The sequence below is a fragment of the Phaenicophaeus curvirostris genome, chromosome 6 (genome assembly GCF_032191515.1).
Source record: "Phaenicophaeus curvirostris isolate KB17595 chromosome 6, BPBGC_Pcur_1.0, whole genome shotgun sequence".
Lineage (NCBI taxonomy): Eukaryota > Metazoa > Chordata > Aves > Cuculiformes > Cuculidae > Phaenicophaeus > Phaenicophaeus curvirostris.
This window is the reverse complement of record NC_091397.1, coordinates 24,437,884-24,458,582: the sequence shown is the minus strand read 5'-3', so window position 1 is coordinate 24,458,582 and position 20,699 is coordinate 24,437,884. Positions and strand designations below refer to the sequence as shown.

Genomic DNA, 20,699 nt, shown 5'->3' with positions numbered 1-20,699 from the left:
CCACTCACAGCAGGTCCAACAAGTTCTGGCTGCTCAGGTCCTGTCTTGTCCGGTTTTGAACAGGATGGAGATGTCTAACCTCTCTGGACAACCAGTCCCGGTATTTCTCCACCTCCACCAGTCAACATGTCTCCTACTCACTCACTTGCTTGGCATCTTTAAAAATCAGTAATTCTAAGATCCTCACTCGCAAGACTATATATGTATTACATATATAAATATATACGTATTACATATATAAATATATACACATAGAGCACAATGAAAATACTTCTAGTCTCTAGGGAACAAACTGCTCCCTCTCATATAAAGTTATCAGATAGTATAACATCTTTTCAAGAACGGTTGTGGAACATGACAGTTTCAAGTACAACGCCCATTAAAAAAATTGAACCTTTGCAGAAAGGTACTAAGAGGCGACTCTGTAGTAACTTCAGCTTTCACAGTCTTTTCTCTATTCTTTAGTTTTCTTTAATATTCCTCAAAGTTCAGGGTGGTCTGTGGAAAAGTGATGTTGATGGGAATTAGCCCACCAACAGTCTGAAAGCTATGAAGCTCAGTGGCTGAGGAATGCAAGCAGATCAGGGCTCATACTGTGATTAACAGGAGAAAATGCAAAAAAAAGCAAAGACATTAAACAAGAGGAAAAAAACCCACCCTCAGCACAATAAAAAGTAAGCAGCTAGGAAAAGTGCATTATGGTTCATGCACCGTGTACCGCATCATTTCGAAGCTTGTGGGTGGGCATGTAGTTACCCATGTCCTTTACCTCCAGGAAGAGAACTTTGATGAACTTGGTACTTTGACCTACCTGGTTTGAAATGGGGTAAAGAGTGGACTCCGGGCCACGTATCTTCATTTGGTGTTCCAAGTACCTTCACACAAGAAGAAAAGAGAAGAAAATAAAATGAAAACCCACACATTACTTTAACGGAAAAAACTTGACAAGTCAGAGCACTGCATAAAACCACTCCTCACTGTGAGCTCAATGTACTTCGCAATCCAAAATTTAATTAGGTTTAATTTAGGGGGGGAACAAGAGGAGAAAGATGGTAAAAAAGTTAAATTATTACCGTGGTTCTGAGGTACCAATGCACTCAGTAACGCACTTAATGGTGCTGTGCGCCTGTCAGGTTGCCTATTCAACCAATTCACAGCATAGCTACTTTCCATTGACAAGTGTCAAGCAACCTGCATATCTCAGAGCGCTGGTATTACAGAAGCTAGTTATTTTAGCTCGAAAATAATTTCAGTCCTTGTAAATTTAAACAAGATAACAGATACCTAATAGATGCTAAGATAGATTTGCACAGATGGTAAAGCAGATGACCAAGAGCATGGTATGAACAAGAACGTACAATGAAGAGTTGTCATTTCAAGTGGATGCAGTACACATGAAAATAGTAAATTTTTAGGAAATACAGACTTTATTGATTTATGTACTGTGCTTGGTTTCTGTTCACTTCAACTGTCTTCCTTCTTGTAGTGTCATACCAACTTAACAGGCTGCCCAGGGAGGTGGCTGAGTCACCTTCCCTGGAGGTGTTTAAGGGATGGGTGGATGAGGTGCTGAGGAGCATGGTTTAGTATTTGATAGGTATGTTTGGACTCGATGATCTGATGGGTCTTTGCCAACCTGGTGATTCTATGATTCTATGAAATTTCAGTAACAAAGTATTTAACATTTATCACATGCATCTTATATTCTCTGCTGGCATGAAAAGTTCACCCTCTGTGTCTTTAGCACAAATAAATTTAAAGAACCGCTATAATTATTTCTCCCACACCTGTTTTTGCTTCATGAAACAACTGCCAATGCTTGCTTTAAGTGGAGCAGAGAGGAACACCTAAAGTAGCAGCTCTACAAACAGATTTCTGAATGAGCTGTGGAATTTGGTATTTTACTAGTGAGATCTTCCTTATTACAAATTTACACCCGGTTTCTAACATGAATGCCAGAAACTATTGTCAATATTTGTTATAAGCTCAAGCCTTGGAATAAAAAGCTGATATTCCAAAGTGAAAGCATTTCACACCAGTCTGGTGCTTGTTTCATGTTGTCATACATGTACAAAATGCCCTGCCAGTCCTGCCCCGAAAAGCATGCCAGATTTTCTGAAAAAAATATATTTTAGATTTATTTATCTTGAGGCCACTTACACCAGCACAAAACAATCACAAAGTTAATGTGAAAATCCTTGGTCCAAGTATGCAAAGGTTTGTGACACTTCAGGGCAGCCTACAAGACATCTACTCCCAATCACCTGGAGCTGAAGAGATTTCATTTTAAATTCTGTCTGCTGCAATATACATATGCATTAAGAGCATTAAAGGAAGGGCCACTCTAAAATACTTGTTGCACTTCTTGAGCTATTTGTTCTTGTCAATAAATTCAAGCTTTAAAAAATTCTCAGAAGCAAGACCAGAAAGCTAAAACATAAAACCATTCTCTTCAACTCTCCCAGAAAGTTATTTCATAAAATTTAGAAACTTGCTTAAAAACTTGAAGCAAAAGTAAGCGACTTCTTAAACAGATACCATTCTTACCTAAATATGTGCTTTACAGCTCTAAGGCCTCAAGTTTGTTAAGCAATTTATAATACTAAGGTGCCGTTTTATCTAAGAATATTAATACAATCATCTTTTCACTATTAATACAATCAGCAAATAGCCCATTCAGTATGATCAGAAGGAGGTGAAAGCAGAGCACCAAGGTGATTGAGAAACAAAGATGACAGTATTGGTGCCATTAGACAGTATATGTTCATGTAGTTATTTGGATATGCAAGTTCACTGATTTTATTTGTAAATATTGTTTGTAGGATGTTGCTTTCAGCCCATGTAAAGACATCCTAATTAGTATTTGAGTAAGATAAACCCGGCCCTGCAACCTTGATTCGTGACAACACTCATATTCATTTAATTATTCCTATTAGGAAGAGCACGATTATCTGATTAAACACAGAAGTAGCAGTAGTTAGGAGACACCATTGATACTATGCCATGATTAAAACAATTTGCAAATAACTTTCGCCTGGCTTCTGTATGAATCAAGCTCCTGGTGGCAAGCGCCACCCAGACCAGGAGAGGGAGCCCGTGGATTAAGAACAGAGATTCTTTCTCACTCAGTTTAAATTAAGAAACCTAGTCCTCAGTTTTGCAACCCCTCTTAGCAAATCAAAAGGATGTTATTTCATGAAACATTATGAATATGAGAAAATTAGCCACATCCTTCTAAATGTATTTTCTTTATCGTCTTTTATTTTAGATGAGACCTAGGCACCTAAGGTGCTGTACAGATGAATATTAAAACCAGCTAACAAAATCTGAAACCTCCAGTGCAAGGCACAACATTTATTAGACTAATTTAATGTATAACTTGGAGCTAAGAAATGGATTATCCTAATTGTCAAAGCAACACCAGGTCCAGTAAGAGAGGGCTTGATGGGAGATCACTTTCATAAAGAATCTTATGACTTGAGATTTTTTGTTTCACCAGTTTTCCAATCCATTTCTTTAATAATATTCCAGCACATCTGATGCTACAGTGTTTAAGAGCCAGCTACAAAAAAGTTCTATGCATTGGAGTACTCAAACTACCTACAATATTTATACCTTCTATCAAAGATAGCAGTCGGGCTAAAACTGCTAGGGTTTCTATCAACTAAATGCCTACCATTTTCAAGATGGGGCACTTCGTAGTTCAAGCAAGAATCCAGACACAGTAATTTAATGCACTGTACAAACACCATAAATATCATCCTTCTTTCACATATTTTTTAACATGCACAACACAGAAATTCACAATATGTGACTATTAATCAAGAAACAAAGAGAAGGCAGCAGTGAAACACCAGTGGTTTTGGATAAGACGAAACAGTCACTGCCCACAGGTAGGTCAACATAAAGAGATTTGTAGACATCACCTTGCAAGCGATGTTACTAAGTAGCAATCAATCCCATTTTGATGAGGTGGGATTAGGCTGCCCAAAGCAATTAGTTTTGACACCAGCTATAAACAAAGCGAAGTGGAGTTCACATATATCACCATAGTGGAGAAGGATATGCCTTTTTTATGGCTTACAAATGAGAATTAAGGGACCAACATAGAAAAAGAAAACAGAGGAAGAAGGGAGAACCCAATAACCTTCTGGTTTTACTCCAAAACACTGTCTCTTCACAGCTAAGTCCACACAAAACCACTGGCAAAATCTTAGCCCTAACTCATTATATGAGGGACCTGGCTGTAGCAAACCACTGTTTATCCAGCCAGTGCTGAAGACCAAGCCTAACCATACAGCAGCCACTGGAAATGGAAGATAAAATAGACACAGCAGCCAGGACAACGACTGAACACCAGAAGCTGTTATTTTATGGGCGATCTTATAGCACTGACTATCCTTTCATGGTATACCACTTACTTCTGATCCCAAACATGCTACCAGTTGTTCTCCCTTCTATATTTGAACATTTTTTCTTTCCATTTTGTGTTCCAAAACATGAAAATAATTACCGTTGTCATGGCAATCAGTATCCAAGTTAATATTGGAAATAAGCTTTTATTTCTGTTGAGAATTCTTTCAAGAAAATAAGACTAACTTGTTTGTTTTCTTTACTGATGATTTTCTTCTCAGTGAGGTAAACATCCAACTTGCATAGTTTCATATCCTATATTTTTAATTGAATTACTAACACAAGAATAATCTACAATTCACAGATTTAGAATGGATTTAATGTTTTCCATGGTCCAGGATGGTCACAGTTTCTGCGAAGTAAACTCCAAAACCTAATGGTGTTTTACTGTTCCACGCTGCGTATAATTGTAACAGAAAATACTCTTTTATTCCCTAATAAATGAGACAAAATTACTTCCTCATTTGAAACTTGCTGTTCAAAATCAGAATCAGATTCTAATCTAATTTGTAGGGTGAGAAATTTTTTTATATGAAAATAACAGATTTGGAATACGTCAGGGTACTGAGGGCCAAATACCCTTACAGACTCTCTTGACATTGTTATGGTTTGGTAGAAAGTTATGAAAACAGAACCTGCTGTTGTAATCTCCATATACAAGCATGATATGGAAAGATTTCTGAGGAAATTCAACAAAAATGCATTAAAGTCTATTGTATTGCCTTAATATTTTAATATAAGACAAAAAGCTTATTTGCTTTTTGTGCCTGATTTTATAAAGATTCATCACTCCCCCAATTAACATGCTCCCTGGTGGCCACAGGAGTCATTATTTTATGGTGAGCATTATGCCACTCTATCAACACAATTAAGTCATCTCGTCCTGTATTCTACTTGAAATGCAAAAGCATTCCCTATTACTACCACGTAATTAGTTAATTCTGGGTAACAATTTGTCCAAAGAAGTTATTTGAATCTTTTGTGAGAAGAGCAGCAGTGCAAATCTTTCTGCCCAGCTCTTTACCAAGTGATGGCATAAAGAGAGAACAAGCATTCCCATTTGCACTATAGTTTTTGAATATAAAAAGCTGTATATTACTGACACAATGTTTTAACCCTTGTTAGATCTGACAATCCTCAAGAAAGGCAGTGGTCTGGACTTCAACAAGACAAAGAGCATGCAGCTTGTGGTATTATTCAGGGTTTTGTAGCAACAGAGCAGAATGAAAAAGAAGATCAGGATGCAAATGAGCTGCCTTTCCTTAGACAACATTTATGGAAATCACGCTAAGCAATTTGCTGAATTTTCATTTTTTCACATTAGGTCAACTTGATGAATAAACAAAGTTTAGTCAGAAAGATGTCAGGAGAGTCAATCTTCTCCCTCCCCTCCTTCGCCCCCCCTTTATTCACAAAGTTGTTTTTGTTGAAAAACACCACAGAATTTTAACTAGAAAACTTAGAAGATATATGTAAAAATGTTCTCTTATTTTATTTTTTTCTTTTAAGGATCATGAAGATTTCTGTTCCGGTCTCCCAATTTGCTGCATAAAACATACTGAACTTAGTGAGTCCTTGGCTGTGATATACATATTCTCCCAAAATATACATTTCTAATTAAGCTTTCAACTTAGTCAAAAACCTAGCCGTCCTTTTCCATTTTGTGGAGGTAATACATTACTGCTTTAGATTTGGCTCCTGAGAAGCACTGCAAGTTCCAGGGTTTTGCTACGGCAGCTCCATCAGAGGGCAGCCCCTCTCAATGTGGAATGTTTCATCTGGTCTGGAAGAGGGTAAGTTTACGTTTACTGTGCTTTCTTGCAGTCTACCCTGGTGCTAAGCAATTTGCCTGGATGATCCAACTACGGCTGCATTCCTCTCCCAAGGGTTTGCTGTTAGGTATGTATTTACCACATCTTCCACAATTAGGGAAAGTGGAGTATTACTACTGCGTAATGTCAAAGAGCACAAAGTATGTGTAGAGTAAAGGAGGAACTTCATTCTTCTGCTTTGCATTTGTTCTTAGTGTAATGGGTTAAAAAAAATCAGCAACTATTTTTGTATTATGTATGCTGACTCAGAGTCTGCTGACTGACAAGTGCAGGGAGGCTTCCTTTGACTCTCTGCTGGACACGACGGATGACAGCTGAGTGTCAAGTTTAATATCCAAAAGACAGAGACAGAAATGGAATTGCCTCAGTATTAGTAATTTCTTCACATCAGGATGAAATTATTTAGCTGTTCTGTTTCCTTAAGTGAAAACAAATCTATTCATTTGTGTAATGCACTTAGGTGTTTGTTAGATAAGAGGCTGAATGCATTTTAACTTTAGGAAGGTTGTGGGTGTTCTGCGATGCCCAGCTGCATTGAAAATGTCACCCCATTTTTCTGCTACAGAAATGTCTATCAGCAAAGATGACAACAATATATTTATTTGGATTTATGAAAAATAAATACCACATTCCTATTCATTGTCCTTGAGATTTAAAACAATCATTAAGCAAATGGCAAAAATTACACATTGTTCCTAAACCAGGAATCCACATCAATTCAAATTTAAAACAACTGAAGTGAGACTGTGTGATCAAGGCAGTCCCATCTCACATGGAAAACACTAAAGGCCTTGTTCAGAGCCTGAAAACTGTGTTTTATTAAAAATGGGGGGTTTTACATAGAAAACTACTTCTGTGCTGGTTTTGGTCAACTGTCACAAAAACATCCCTTCATTATTCCCATACAAGTAAGAAAGAAAATATCAGCCAAATAGAGATCCAACATATTAAGTATACAGAAAATGAAGTAATGTACCTTCTATGATTCCTTTCAGAACAAAAGGGCTAAACATGAGCCTGTAATTCTTTACAGACAAAAATCAGACATCCAAATTCTTGTTTTTAATTTTTGTATAGAACAGGTTACAATTCTTGCTTCTATATGTCCCTGTAAAAGGGACAAAGTAATTTTAAAAAAAGCAGAACTTTCAGTGGTGATATGTGGTAGATGGGAAAAGAAATTCACCACCACTGTTTCATAAGCACAACGGTAATGTATAGCAGAATATGTTTGATGTGATCTGCATTCATTCAGGACATTAAATCAGAATTACAGATTTAAAAGAAAATGAGGCTAGTTAGAAAACAAGCTGCTTGCAGTACTTACTTTGCAACTTATTTTGTGAATGGTATAAGCATTGTTTTAACAAAAAAAAAAAGTAAGAAGCAAGGTATGAAATTCTTATGAAAATCTTTCAAGAGCTCAAAGAAATCACCAACCCCACCAATTTGTTTCTGCTGTATAGAAATGGTTGCCATTAATGAAAAAACAGAGGTTATAGAGGCTTATTCTCTAAGGTGAAAAAAGTAAGAACAGAATAAGGTTCACCTCTAGCAAAAGGCTGACTCTTTCAGCCATTAAGTAGAGTATTGTCATTCCATTATACATGGATAATAAAACCCCTTGCTTTGTGCATAAGGAGTGATTTATGATGAAGCTGGCTTCAAAAACATTTAGGTAATGTGCCAGTATGGATCAGGAAAGCAAAACATGAAATTAGCATCAACATTCTCACAAAATTTTAACAACACACACTAATTTTAAAAAAAAAATTGTTCAACAAAAATGTTTGTGCTTTAGCTCTGTCAAGGATGAAAAATGAGGTCCTTGAAACAGGGAAGGACCCAACTATTCTTAACATCCTTTCCCCATAGAGGCAAAATACAAAGAAGTCTCACCAGGAAACCTTTTTAATATGTGATTTTTCCAACCTTTCTTGGTGTATATAAATGATATTTAAGTAGTTGCCTGCATCAAAAAGCATGAGCCGGGGACAACATTTGGGAGGACAAGGTGAGGGAGCAATAGAGAAGGCATGACCACAGATCCAGCACTGGAGACCATCAGAACAGGACTAAATGAAATCCCTATCCTTACAACAAAGCACTACCAAGGTGTTATATGCCAGTTCCCTTAACCGCTCAGTCAGGGGAAAGTTTTGTTTATTCATAAAAGGACCTACTAAATACATACTACATTTTTAATCACAGAAATTGGTCTGTCAATGATGTGAAATTTAGAAACTAATTCTGCCCATAATCCAAATTAAAGTGGGGAGAGAGAGAGAGCACGCAAAACCAGAGTAACTTAGTCTAAATTTCACAATGATAAAAAAGTAAGCATGAAACAACTTTTCCTGGGCTTAGCAACCTCTTCCTACAGGTAATCACCACTTCTCATAGTAACATCCTATTTTAGTAACTTACAACTTTTATAAAGGTTCACATAGTGGAAGAAACTGGATCTTTTTATTAATGATTCTTTCGAGAACATTTTTTGTGAATGAGATTAATAATAAAAACACTAAGAAAATAGGCTTTGGCAAACTTATTTTGGAAACAGATGGGCCTATGCTGTAGATAGAAGATCTGAAATTAGCAGCAAAAGGAAAAAAGGCAAACTTCCGACAGAGATTGCAGTTTCCCTCAAACCAGTGTAGCCATGTGGTAATTTATCCAATTTACAAGTTTATTAGAGAGTGTAGCACATGCTAAAAGGAGATAATGTTTAGCTCCAAAGTGAAAAGAGGGCTCCTCTGTGAGCAACAGTGCATGCTGAAGCAGCAGAACAGTGGACTCATCCCTCCAACTTTCCCAGCCACCTGTATTGAGAAGTGTCCTTCCATCAACAAACAATTCCACCAACAGAATAAAAAATACTGACATTAAAATAGAGTTAGTGTCTCCAATATCTGCTTTGGAGATGCAGAAACTATAATACACCTCAACAGGATGGAACTGATTGAGAAAAGAATTTGTAAGCTTTTGCAGACCTTGAAGCTGTGGAACAGAAAAAGACTGGGAAGAAAACTCATGCAGAGGACTACAGTTGACCTCAACAGATTTCTCTCCCCTTCTTTCAAGGATGCAAGTTTGCTTTTCTGGCGTTGCCAGAGCTTGTGAGCCCTCAAATAAAGTTAAAGAGAGGGGGCAATTTCAGTAAGGAAGATCTTGGTGTTAATACAAGTGAAGAAACAGCTGCTGATGATTTCTGTACTGGAAGATCTCCTCCTTAGCATTTGGGAACAAAAAGAATCGCTTCCTTCACCATGAAGGAATAAAAAGACAGCAATTTTCTGGAAGGACCCCTTGGCTCACACAAGTCATGCTTTTTCATGTATCCTTTAAAATCTGTTCTGATTTACTCTGTACAGAAAGGTATAAAACTGTCTGTGTCAGATTTCCTATCCTGTTTGTGTTGTAAAGCCTTTGGAATAACTCACTGAAAAAGTCCTCTCCTAAACATGCTCCTTAAAGATTTATTTGAAGTTTTTTTACTGACTTTCTTCTTTAAACCAAAAAAGGAAGAAAAAAAAAAGCTAAAAACATGTGCGAGAATTTTATGAAATGTACTTCCACAAGCCCTGCTGTGCTGGCTCAGCAGCTGGCTCATTTGAATTCCAGGTATGCACTACACAGAGGTTTTTTGGAAACACTGGCTTATCTGAAAAGCAATGCTGCTTTTGGATCATAAAGCCAGCTTCATGGTCATTTTAAAGACCATAAAACCAGCTCATTTAACACATATGAATTTCTACCAAATGCCACAGTGTTGAATCTCATTGGCACGGAAAAAGTTACAACACTGCATCAGAATACTTAAGGGCTTAAGGCTGCCATTCAGCTAGAGAGCTTATTCAAATAATTAACAGAACAAATTTATGCATCTTCCTATGAATCATCAAAAAAGCAGCAAGGAAAACATTTTTATTTAAAATAAAACTACATTTTTTCACTATATCATCGTTTAACTATGTCTATTTGAACAAATCATCACATTTGGGACGACATCCATTCCCAATAAGGATCATCACCTCACCAGGATCCGACCCAATGGTTTTTATAGAAACCAATCCATTTTTTCCCAGAAAAAAAAACCACTCTGAAGCAGTGAAGCACACTGTACTTCTCAGATGCTGAAAATCCTTTGTCTCCGGCCTGGTGCTCAGTCACAACACAGGGGAGGAATGAGCATGCTTTGTTACACCACCACACTACGACTTGCCATTCCTTATGCAGAAGGAACAGGACACACACACAGCACAATAGAACCTCATGACACGTGTAGCTTACATGACAGAAATGCATTTGCAGTGGAGACAAAGGCTGCTGTACTAAGGCAGACGGAACACTATAGCTGGGCTAACTTAACTGCTGAGCTCATCACCTGAAAAAAAAAAAAGTTATTATCATGAAAAGTCTTTATCTCACCTAAAAATCCTGAGGAGGTAACATACTGAGACATGTATATATATACGGCCTTGTGCTCAGCATCACAGAATAGCATGATACTACAATCCAATCAGATCATCCAGAAGTTTGCCAACTCCTTATTTTGCCTACTAAGGCCTTGATAGATTTGTGCAGCCACATAGAGGCCAGTGAAGCAGTGGGTATTTTGTCAAGCATTTTCAAGCAACCATTTGTTCAATTTGCAGTAAATGAAGGCAGCCAGTCATGCTGCCATTTGAAGAGTGTGCGGGTCCAGGTGTTACAATATTTCTGAAACAGTGAGTCCATTAGTAATGAGCTCCTATTGTGCTGGATATATGTGGTGGATATAAGAGCACTCTTCCTGGATGCCTAAACATCCTGCTGATTCCTGCACTGAACCTTATCAGAATTCCCAAATCAAATCATTTTTAAAAATGTCTAACCTTATCACTAAAAATCCATTTCAAGTGATTCAGTTTCAAGTGTACCTGCTACAAAAAAACACGGCGCAATGCTTGGTGTATTCTCTGCAAACAGCAGGATTTTGCTGCCAGAAAAGCAAGAGTTATATACTTTTGACTGCCCTCCTGAATCACAGGAACAGAACAAACAATCAGAATGAAAAAATGTAAGTCTCTAAGGAGCATAGATTTTTTTTTTTCCCCTAAAATGGGGGAAATGTCAGTCTACTTCTTATGGAGAGACAGTGGCTATAAAAGCGGCTGAGACATTTCAACCAGGGTCAGGGCTGAATCCCAGGGAGATAATAATTCTCACCCAGAAGACAGTTAAGATCAATGTAGAGGCTGTGGCTGAACAGAATCCATATTTTCCTCTTCAGTGCTGTGAGCTAGCACACCTCATTCCAGAGCACTGAAAGTTTCCAGTAAATTCGCCAGAGCACCCAGATATTTTTTCTGAAATCTTCTTTACCCATTTCCTTGCAAGTCCAGTAAGACGGATATAATTATTTTCCTGACATTACAAGGTACACACCAAAATGTAGAAATCGGAAGCGCATTTTAAAAGAGTGCCAAATTTTGAAATGCTCAAATATTATGAAAAATGGCAACTGTGCAATTTAACCATTTATTGCTCATTGAGCAGCTGTGGCTTTAGCAATCAGCTGGCAGGTGGCCTAAGACTTCTCATCTTCCTTATTTAAATGAAGGTGAAAGCAAGGGTTGTTCAACTGGTAGAGGCAGCTGTACTCCCAGCTTAAGTGAACCCGTTTGTTTGCTTTGACATAGTGCACTCAGGAACTTTGCCTGTGACTTCTGAGCTCTCAAAAACACCAGGAAGAAAGGACTAGAGGGTAGTCATCTCTTTTCTCCATTTAAATTACACTGTAAGCTAAGTGCAGGGCAGCTACAGCACCAGTTCTTGCTCTTTGCAACCTCACTTTTGGGCAAAAGGGAACTACTTCCCTGGAACTGCTGGAACCATTCCTCTCTACTGACTAGAGAAGGTAGCTGGAAGGACTGGGGAGGATTCAGAGAACATAATGCCTACAGCTCCAAAAGGAATTGATGGGGCTTGCACTGAAATAATCAATGATGAAGTATGAATGTACGAAGGCAAATTCTCAAAAGATTGGAGCTGCTTAATACCAGCATATTACAGTCTACTCTTTTTCAGAAAAATTAAAACTAAACAACCAAACTAAACTGGAGGAGGAAACAGATAAATAAATACGATATGCAAATACAGAAAAAGAAATTTGCACAGACACATGACAAAGAGCTTCAGTACCACTTCCTTTCCAACCCAATAATGATGGAAAGGAGGAGATAGAATAGAATAGAGTTACAGATTCTTATCCCTTGCCCCAATACGTTAAGGTCCATATAAATGCATGGCCTGAAATGTTAACAAGACAAAAGCTGGAAAATTATGGGGTATCAGGTACAAGAACAGTAAAACATCTACATTAATTCTTTTACATGAGCCATGCCACTATTACAAGGCAAATAATAACATTCTGGAGGTAAATTTTAAAGATCTTGCTGAATTAGCAGAAAGGGAGACATGCGCCAATGAAACAAGAGTAACTATGCCAGTTCTCAGAGAGAAAAACCAACCTCTCAACAGCTGATCTCTTTGACTATGTGAGGAATGCAGACAAGCAGCACAATGTTATCATTAAGCCAGTTACAAGGCTGCAAAAGCAACAAAACCATGAAAGTATTAGCAAGAATATGATAGCATAATGCAGAAGTGGTAGGAAGCTACACTAAAAATATGTTTTACTGAAAGAAAATGGAGCCCAAAGAGATGACTTTAGTAAGAAACATACGTTCCACTGCCCTTAGCTATCAGTTGCTTTCACTGGTCTGATAATTTATTTTTTTTACAGAATAGGGTACTGCAGAGATATCATTAAAAGCTCCATAAACCAAACAAAATAAGATTTGCCCTGGCTACAGTTATTACCCTGCAATGAACTTCTGAGCAGCTGATAAAGTGATAACACGCAGTGATGTCAGCAGGACTTCATCTGTACCCCTCCCTTTCCAAGGGAAAGGAGCAATACTGGCAAACATTAACCAACTGGTTCAGCAGCATAGCGATGTTATTAACCAAGTATCTCAGTCAGGAGACCAAAGCAGACTATGATAAAATGTCTGGGCTTTCCAGCATGTAAATTATTAAGGCCTCTTTTTAAGTATTAGGGCAACATGTTGTACAGATGCACACCAAGATGAAACACAAAGGATAAATATCAGATTGACTGAATCCCCTAATTTTACTGACAGGCCAGTTCAGTGATACAAGATTCCTGCAACTTTTCTTTCTCTTACGGGAAAAGCACAATTACCAACTATTGTAAAACAACTGCATTCAGGGTACACAGAGGGAAAAAATCCACAAATATAGTATGTTCTAAGATGAAAATGAGTTACAACACAAATAATTCCCTTTTGAAAGAGGGAAGTAGCTGCAGAATATTTTTAAATAATTTTTAAAAGGAACTGAACTATAGTTATTTTAAAACCACAAGTCCCTCATTATGGCACCACAAAGTTTAATCTAATTGAAAGTACACAATGTCAACTGACTTCTCATCCATCAAAACACAGAGAAATCCAACCATGAACTTCCAGTGCAATAAGAAGATGCCTAAAATTTTCCATTGATTTCCCCTCTGGATGTAATCATCATCAGGGAAATCATGTTTATGTGAGAACACACTCACTGCACCATACTACACTCTCTATTTTTTACTTTATGCTGTTCTGCTCCATCAGGTTTGACAGTTTACACCATGGCCATTTGGATCATACTGCACCCCAAAAAAGTACCATGAATAATTCTCATTACGTTCTCACAAAACGTATTATTAGCTCTCTCCAATGTACTCAGAAACAGATCTCAATTGCCAGAAATACTGTTAAACAGTGACATACACATGCACTTAAAAGACAAATGGTGAACACAGGACATTTTTCTTGCTGTGGCTGACAGCTAGAGAATTCAGTTTTGCTATGGTCTCCAAATTATTTTAAATGGAGTACTCAGAAATCTGGGCAAGGAAGAGCCAAAACAACCAGAATGAAACATAATATTCCATACTTCAAAACCTGCTCTGTTTATTTCACACGCAAACAGCTAAGAATACCTACTGCATTAAGATCCTAGTCACGTAATTCTCCTACTCTCAACTTCTGTATGATGCCTCTTTTTTTGGACATCTTCTTATGAAATAGAATACATCCCATTTCTGTAGTCTTTTTTCTTTCGTTTCCCTGCTTATCAATATTAGTTTTGTCTAGTACTTTGCAAACTAATGCAGCTTTTTTCCTGTCGGAAAATTAGAATAAAAATTCAGAGGAGATGCATTCCTTCTGACTTTCTTTTCTCTGTGCAAGTCACATAAGTAATGGCAACACACAAAAAGTGCACACACAGAAACTGTGTGACAGCATTTTTATATGCATATTTAAAACTCAAAGGAGATCATATAACATTTTCAACATGTCAAATTAAATGCCTAAATTATTTAACCATAGCCACTTAATGAACTAGAAAAGCAGATGCCCTAATCAAGGTGGATTATTAGCCCTTGAAAACTTGAACCTTTTGACTTATAACTCACTAAGCTTATATGAAAACTTACATTTAGCTTATAGAAAGATACTGAGGCTCAGCAGCTTGTGTAAACAGCAGTGACAGCTGAAGATATGCTATCTTATGGCAAGAGCTCAGCATCTTGCTGATTTAATACCCAACCTAGGTCACTGACTCAGGAATCACTAAAACAGGTATTAAAGTCTAGCTTTATTCAAATTAGGCCTATTGCAAATGGTGCTTCAGGCATGTGCATGAGCTGAAGGAGACGTTTCTCCCACATACCATGACAGAAAATGCTATATACATTTACTAGTTCTTACAGGGGCAGAAGAAATCAGCCATTACTCTTGAAGTCTTTTAAGAAACATGTAAGGCTAATATCAATCTTATATTCTCACAACCTTTCTCTAAAATCATCATCTAAAGCTTACTCACATTGATTTTTAGACATTTTAGACATACAGGCCTTATGAGGAGCGGCTGAGAGAGCTGGGGTTGTTTAGCCTGGAGAAGAGGAGGCTGAGGGGTGACCTCATTGCTCTCTACAACTACCTGAAAGGAGGTTGTAGAGAGGAGGGTGCTGGCCTCTTCTCCCAAGTGACAGGGGACAGGACAAGAGGGAATGGCCTCAAGCTCCGCCAGGGGAGGTTTAGGCTAGACGTTAGGAAAAAATTCTTTACAGAAAGGGTCATTGGGCACTGGAACAGGCTGCCCAGGGAGGTGGTTGAGTCACCTTCCCTGGAGGTGTTTAAGGCACGGGTGGACGAGGTGCTGAGGGATATGGTTTAGTGTTTGGTAGGAACGGTTGGACTCGGTGATCCGGTGGGTCTCTTCCAACCTGGTTATTCTGTGATTCTGTGATTTTCAACTTTAAGTATGTTTGAACTTGAGCTACAGATTGTAAACAACAATTTCGCAATCAAGATGCTTCTTCAGAAAACCCACTTTTGAGATGCGATGTGCAATTCAGACACAAGTAAAAGAGGAAAGGGAAAAGAGAAGATTCAAGTGTATTAAACATCGTTGCTTTATTAAATAGAAAGAGGAAAGCAATACGGTTATTCCATGTCTGATTATTTATTATCTTCCCTAGTAAATAAAGCCAGCACATCAGAGTAGGTTATGAATGAGCCCGTGCTTTATACAGCACAATAATATCTTGCAGCATAAGTTTTTGAATAAAAGACAAAGGCTTTTGCTCATAATGGGCTTTAGCTCTACTTGTAATATGTGCAAAGGGCTTGCAACTACACTTCTGTTCTGTGTCACCTGCATGCAAAAATGTTTGGAATTACAGCTCCGTAGGATATGTGGACATAACCTGTACAGAGAGAGACTTTACATGTGAAGGGGGAAAATCTATTTCTATGGTGTATGGAGCCAAGATGGAAGATGCCTGCAAAGATGTAAACCAGCATAAGTAAATAGAGCTGTGCCTACAACTTTTTCAATGTACTGCTCGAACCACCCCCTTGAAGGCAAGAGGTGAGCCTGGAAAAGAAACAATGCTTGTCTATAATTATAGCCCATTTCTCATTCAGCAACTGAAATATGGCAGCTACTAAAGAAACATTCCTAAACCCCAAAGCAATTGTTTTCCATTGAACCATGTCTTAATTTGTTTTCCTTTTTTCATAGCCAATTACTCTTCATTTTTTTGCGCTACCAAGCTGATAATAAGCCATGCTCTTGCAATCCCAGCAGCACTAACGGTTTTGCCCAGAAGTAGCTGCTTGGATAGGAACATCTCACAAGCAGATAATGACACCTACGTGCATCAGGTTGTGCGACTGGCTGGCCTGACATCCAGCTAGCCCTTGAAAGTCAAGAATGGGGTTACACATTCTTTTATTATTTCCTCTTCTCTTCTGCTACTAGCTGGTAGTTCCCCTGGCAAGTGTACACCATATACTGCTGGGTATTTTTATGACTTTAATCATGGATGAATGGGAGGTTACATGTCCCCTTTTCCAACAGAAATGTTAACAGAGTGCTAGATATAACTTCAGTATTTTTTACAATCTCCTTTCCTAACCCACATAGGCAATGTTCCTCAAGAAAATTTCCTAAGTTTTTACAAGATTGCTGTTTTTAAATCCTAGGCCTAGTTTGTTCACTCAGTACCATACGGGTTTAATGATATAAGGCAAAGAATAACACAGAGTATGGCTACTCAGCTATGGTGAGGACAGTTCTTTGTAAGAGGTAAACACAAATTAACATCAAATACCTTGTGCCCTGTTATAAGGGAAAAAAGACTATACATGCAGTGGTACAGAAGACCACATAATGCAGTCAGAGCACTAAAATTGAGCTGAAATTCCTTGAAAAGAACTCTTAAAAACTCTAAAAACCCTTATAAAGCATGAATACACAGAATATTTACTTTGTTTTTTAAAGATCATCTTAAAGGTTAATTCACCTCATGCTTGCCTTGTTCAGGAATACTTTCATTTGAAGTTTGGCCTAAGACACAAAGCCCAGAAAGGAACCTTGTAAAAGGTGTATCAGTGCAAAACCTGCAGGCAACTGCAGTAAAATACTGAGCAAGTGCAAACAACTTCAAAGAGAAGATCCGTGGGTAGAAAAGTCTGTCATTTAATTTAAAAATTTCAGTGGTGCTGAAGAGAAGTGAAATATTTTCCATATCACTATAATAAATCAAAGTAGAGGTAAAATCATTAGCAGGATACAATACATTTCACTTCTCTCATTCTACCTATATGTCATGTAATAGAAGACAGAACTAGGCGGTCAGGTTTCTACTTTGAACTGAAAAAAACCAAAACTTGCCTTCCTCATGAAGCCATTGGTAGAATGAAAATGGAGAGCGATGGCAGGAAAACACAAGCCATTTATAGAAAACTTTCCCCTACCTATTTTACAAAGATGAAGACTTTTTCTCCAATCAGATTCATCATCTGCAACATATAAGGCACCATAAATACCATTCCTACACAAAATAAAATTTCAGCTCAGGTCCAGCCTCACAAATACATCCATCCTGTCAGAGATGAACAAGGTGTATTTCAGAGCCAAGGTATTTACCAAGCGACAGAGAAACAAGTATTGAATAATGAAACAGTAATAAAAGACTAATAAATTTGACTAAACATTACATCGCACATGTAAACTTCAAACCCCAGCTATTAAGAGTACTCTTCCCCTGGGTTTAGCGTTGCATCAGCTTCCCAAAAGATATTAACACAATGAACCAGAAAGCACAATTCCTTCAAGAACGTCATAAACTTAAAGGAAAGCAAGGCCTGTTAAAATGTATTATTTCAGGCTTTAAAAGAAGTCAGTGACATGATGCAAACCTGCAGATACAGAAACACAGGGAGACACCTACACAGCTTCGCAAACACCTATTAACATTAGAGTCACAGAGGAAAACCTACTAGCCTGTGTTACGAGATGCAAGACACCTGAGGCATGTAGTCACGTGTATATATATGGAGATGTTTATATATAAAAGAAAAAATTTTGCTAGCCTTTTAAGTCTTCAATAATAGAAGTGACACTTGACTCCCACTTAAAAGGAAAATGCCATTTTTTTCAGAGCTATCTGAAATCACGAATTCTAACAAGTCTTTGCTGTAGACCCTCATGCAGAAAGCCAGCACTTCCAATGTCGCCCTTTGGCATACCAGGCCACTGGGCTCAACAAATGGATATTGTTCTCTTTTCACTACTTTTTAATACTGTCCATTATTGCACCCAATAGAGCAACAGCATCTTACAGCAGAGAGAAGACCTCAGCTCTTTGCAATATACAGAAGCTTCTGGCTGCAAACTCCCACTGTTCCATGTTACCTGCAGTGTGAGGCTCCTGCAGCACACATCTATCCTGTAACCCTGTTTGCAGACTCAATGCCCATATACAGATAAAACAAGATGTTTAAATGCTGTTGTCTTGCTTGTGCAGAGATCTACAAAGTGGCAGGAGAACTCTCTGTACATTATCCTTGCAGTGAAAAGTAATTTTCAGCATAGTTGGCACCAAGACTAAAGTTCAGCCAACAAACATATTATTCCCTTATTAGGAAGCCTTTGGAGCCCGGGAGGAAAATTCACTTTGATCTACAGTGGCTCTTAGAAACCTCATACAAAGTGGAAAAGACAGAAATACCTTTCCACTTAAAAAATTCTGTCCAGAAGAAAAATTAAGCTAGTGCAAGAAATTCAACTCTGATCTGCTTTGAATCTGTTAGGATCAGGAAGTATAAAAGCACATCCTTACATCAAAAATCAGAGCCATAACCAACTTCGTACCTCCTGTGTGGCTCAGGGTAAGGCATACACAGGCATAGTGCAGACTTCTCAGTGTAATCAGCTTTAACACTCAACTAATCCATGCTGATCATCAGCAGATGCAAGGAGCTGTCAATTCTCCTTGGTGTAAGGCTAGATTGAAGGCATTTGGTGCAGCTTCTGCTTCTAGACATAATTAAAGCTTATTTAAAATGGTAGGTACTCCTTGGTACAGAAAACCTCAAACCTTCCATCAAAAGAAACGTATGCCAATGAACGATCAACAAGAATAAATTACTGAAGATCTTCCCAACTTCACACCAGAAGCCAAATGCTATCTCACAGTTTTGTGTAGTTATATTTTGATTCAACAGATTGCCTCATGTATTCTTTTCTTTTCCCATGATTTCACTGTTCAATGTGTACTTCATCAAAGCTTCAACCTGGCTCGCACACAAAACTTAACAGAAATTCTGCGATTACTGGATTAGATTATTGATCTATCAGACCTAGCACCTTGCAACAAAACCTCAAGCTGTTTGTCTCCGAAAATGGCAAAACACAGTTTACTGGATCTTCTCAGTTGTGCTGGAAATGATGATGACACTTTACTAGTTTGATACTTTAAGTCAAGACTTGTTAGCTCTTACAGGCTGTAATTACGCTTTTCTCTCTTATTTTCTACGATGCAGTTCTATCCCAAAAGCAACCTCAGTTACAACATGAAGCAAAAATGTAGGAGTAAAGTTGTAATAGTATACTGATTAAACCAAATCACCTTTGCATTAAGACGTGTTATTCAACGTTAAATCTCTTTGAAAAAGCAACTTACTTATATGTGTGATTTCTATTTTATTTGGTAAGTATATCTTTTTAAAAAGAGGTTATTCACACTTTAAAGTATAGGTGAGAAAAAGAATTAATATTATCAGATCTGAAGTGTGACAATAACAACTTGCAGCTTCCTCATTCATCAGCATCTCTAAGTGCTGATCCAATTCTCAGAATAGATTCTGTTTTATAAACCCTTGCTATTTTATTGAGGCCTATCATGATAACAGAACCTGAACAGTTATTATAAACGGTTGTTTTAACAGAAACAGAGAATCAGTGTATATAGCCATTCAAAAACCCATGAACATTTAAAACAACAGAAGTCAGGAAATACAGGCTTAAAGAAAAGTTCTCAAACAAACCTGATAGATCAACCTCTTCTTAATCTATTATATATAATCACTAAGTTAAGCCATTATTAAACATAAATAAACATTGGTCATAACAGGGAAGAAACACATCTAGGGCGCTGGGTTGCATCTGCTCTAGCCATGCAGATAGATGAAGAATGCCAATGGTAGAAATATGTAAAAGCATTTAGAGAATCTATTTTACGTTCAATCGCACGCATGCAATATACTTTAATTTTGTTTAAATAATAATAGGAAATTATACATCAGGTAATCAAACAGGCATTTAAAAAAATTCAACTGTTATTCACATTAAGTTTTGTTCACTTTCTTGACTATTATTTCTTAGCATTTTGTGACTTTCCTACTACACTGTAAGTGATTCCTTTAGAGAAGCTTTAGAACTTCAAGCTCTAACCTGGACTCTTACTTGCTATGGATGTGTAGCTATGACTAATAACAATGGCAACAGATACTATACCTTTCGTTGCAAGTTGTGTATTTTAGAAGA

General features: G+C 37.6%; 1 protein-coding gene across 4 annotated transcripts in view; it reads right to left on the bottom strand.

Moving 5' to 3' along the window:
* Positions 1–20,699, bottom strand: part of CDK14 (cyclin dependent kinase 14) — a 353,941-nt gene that overhangs the window by 137,016 nt on the left and 196,226 nt on the right. For all 4 annotated transcript variants that reach the window (XM_069859622.1, XM_069859619.1, XM_069859621.1 and 1 more), the window contains one exon: positions 812–875. In XM_069859622.1, the coding sequence (XP_069715723.1) occupies positions 812–875 (64 nt within the window). The remainder of the gene's footprint in view (positions 1–811; positions 876–20,699) is intronic.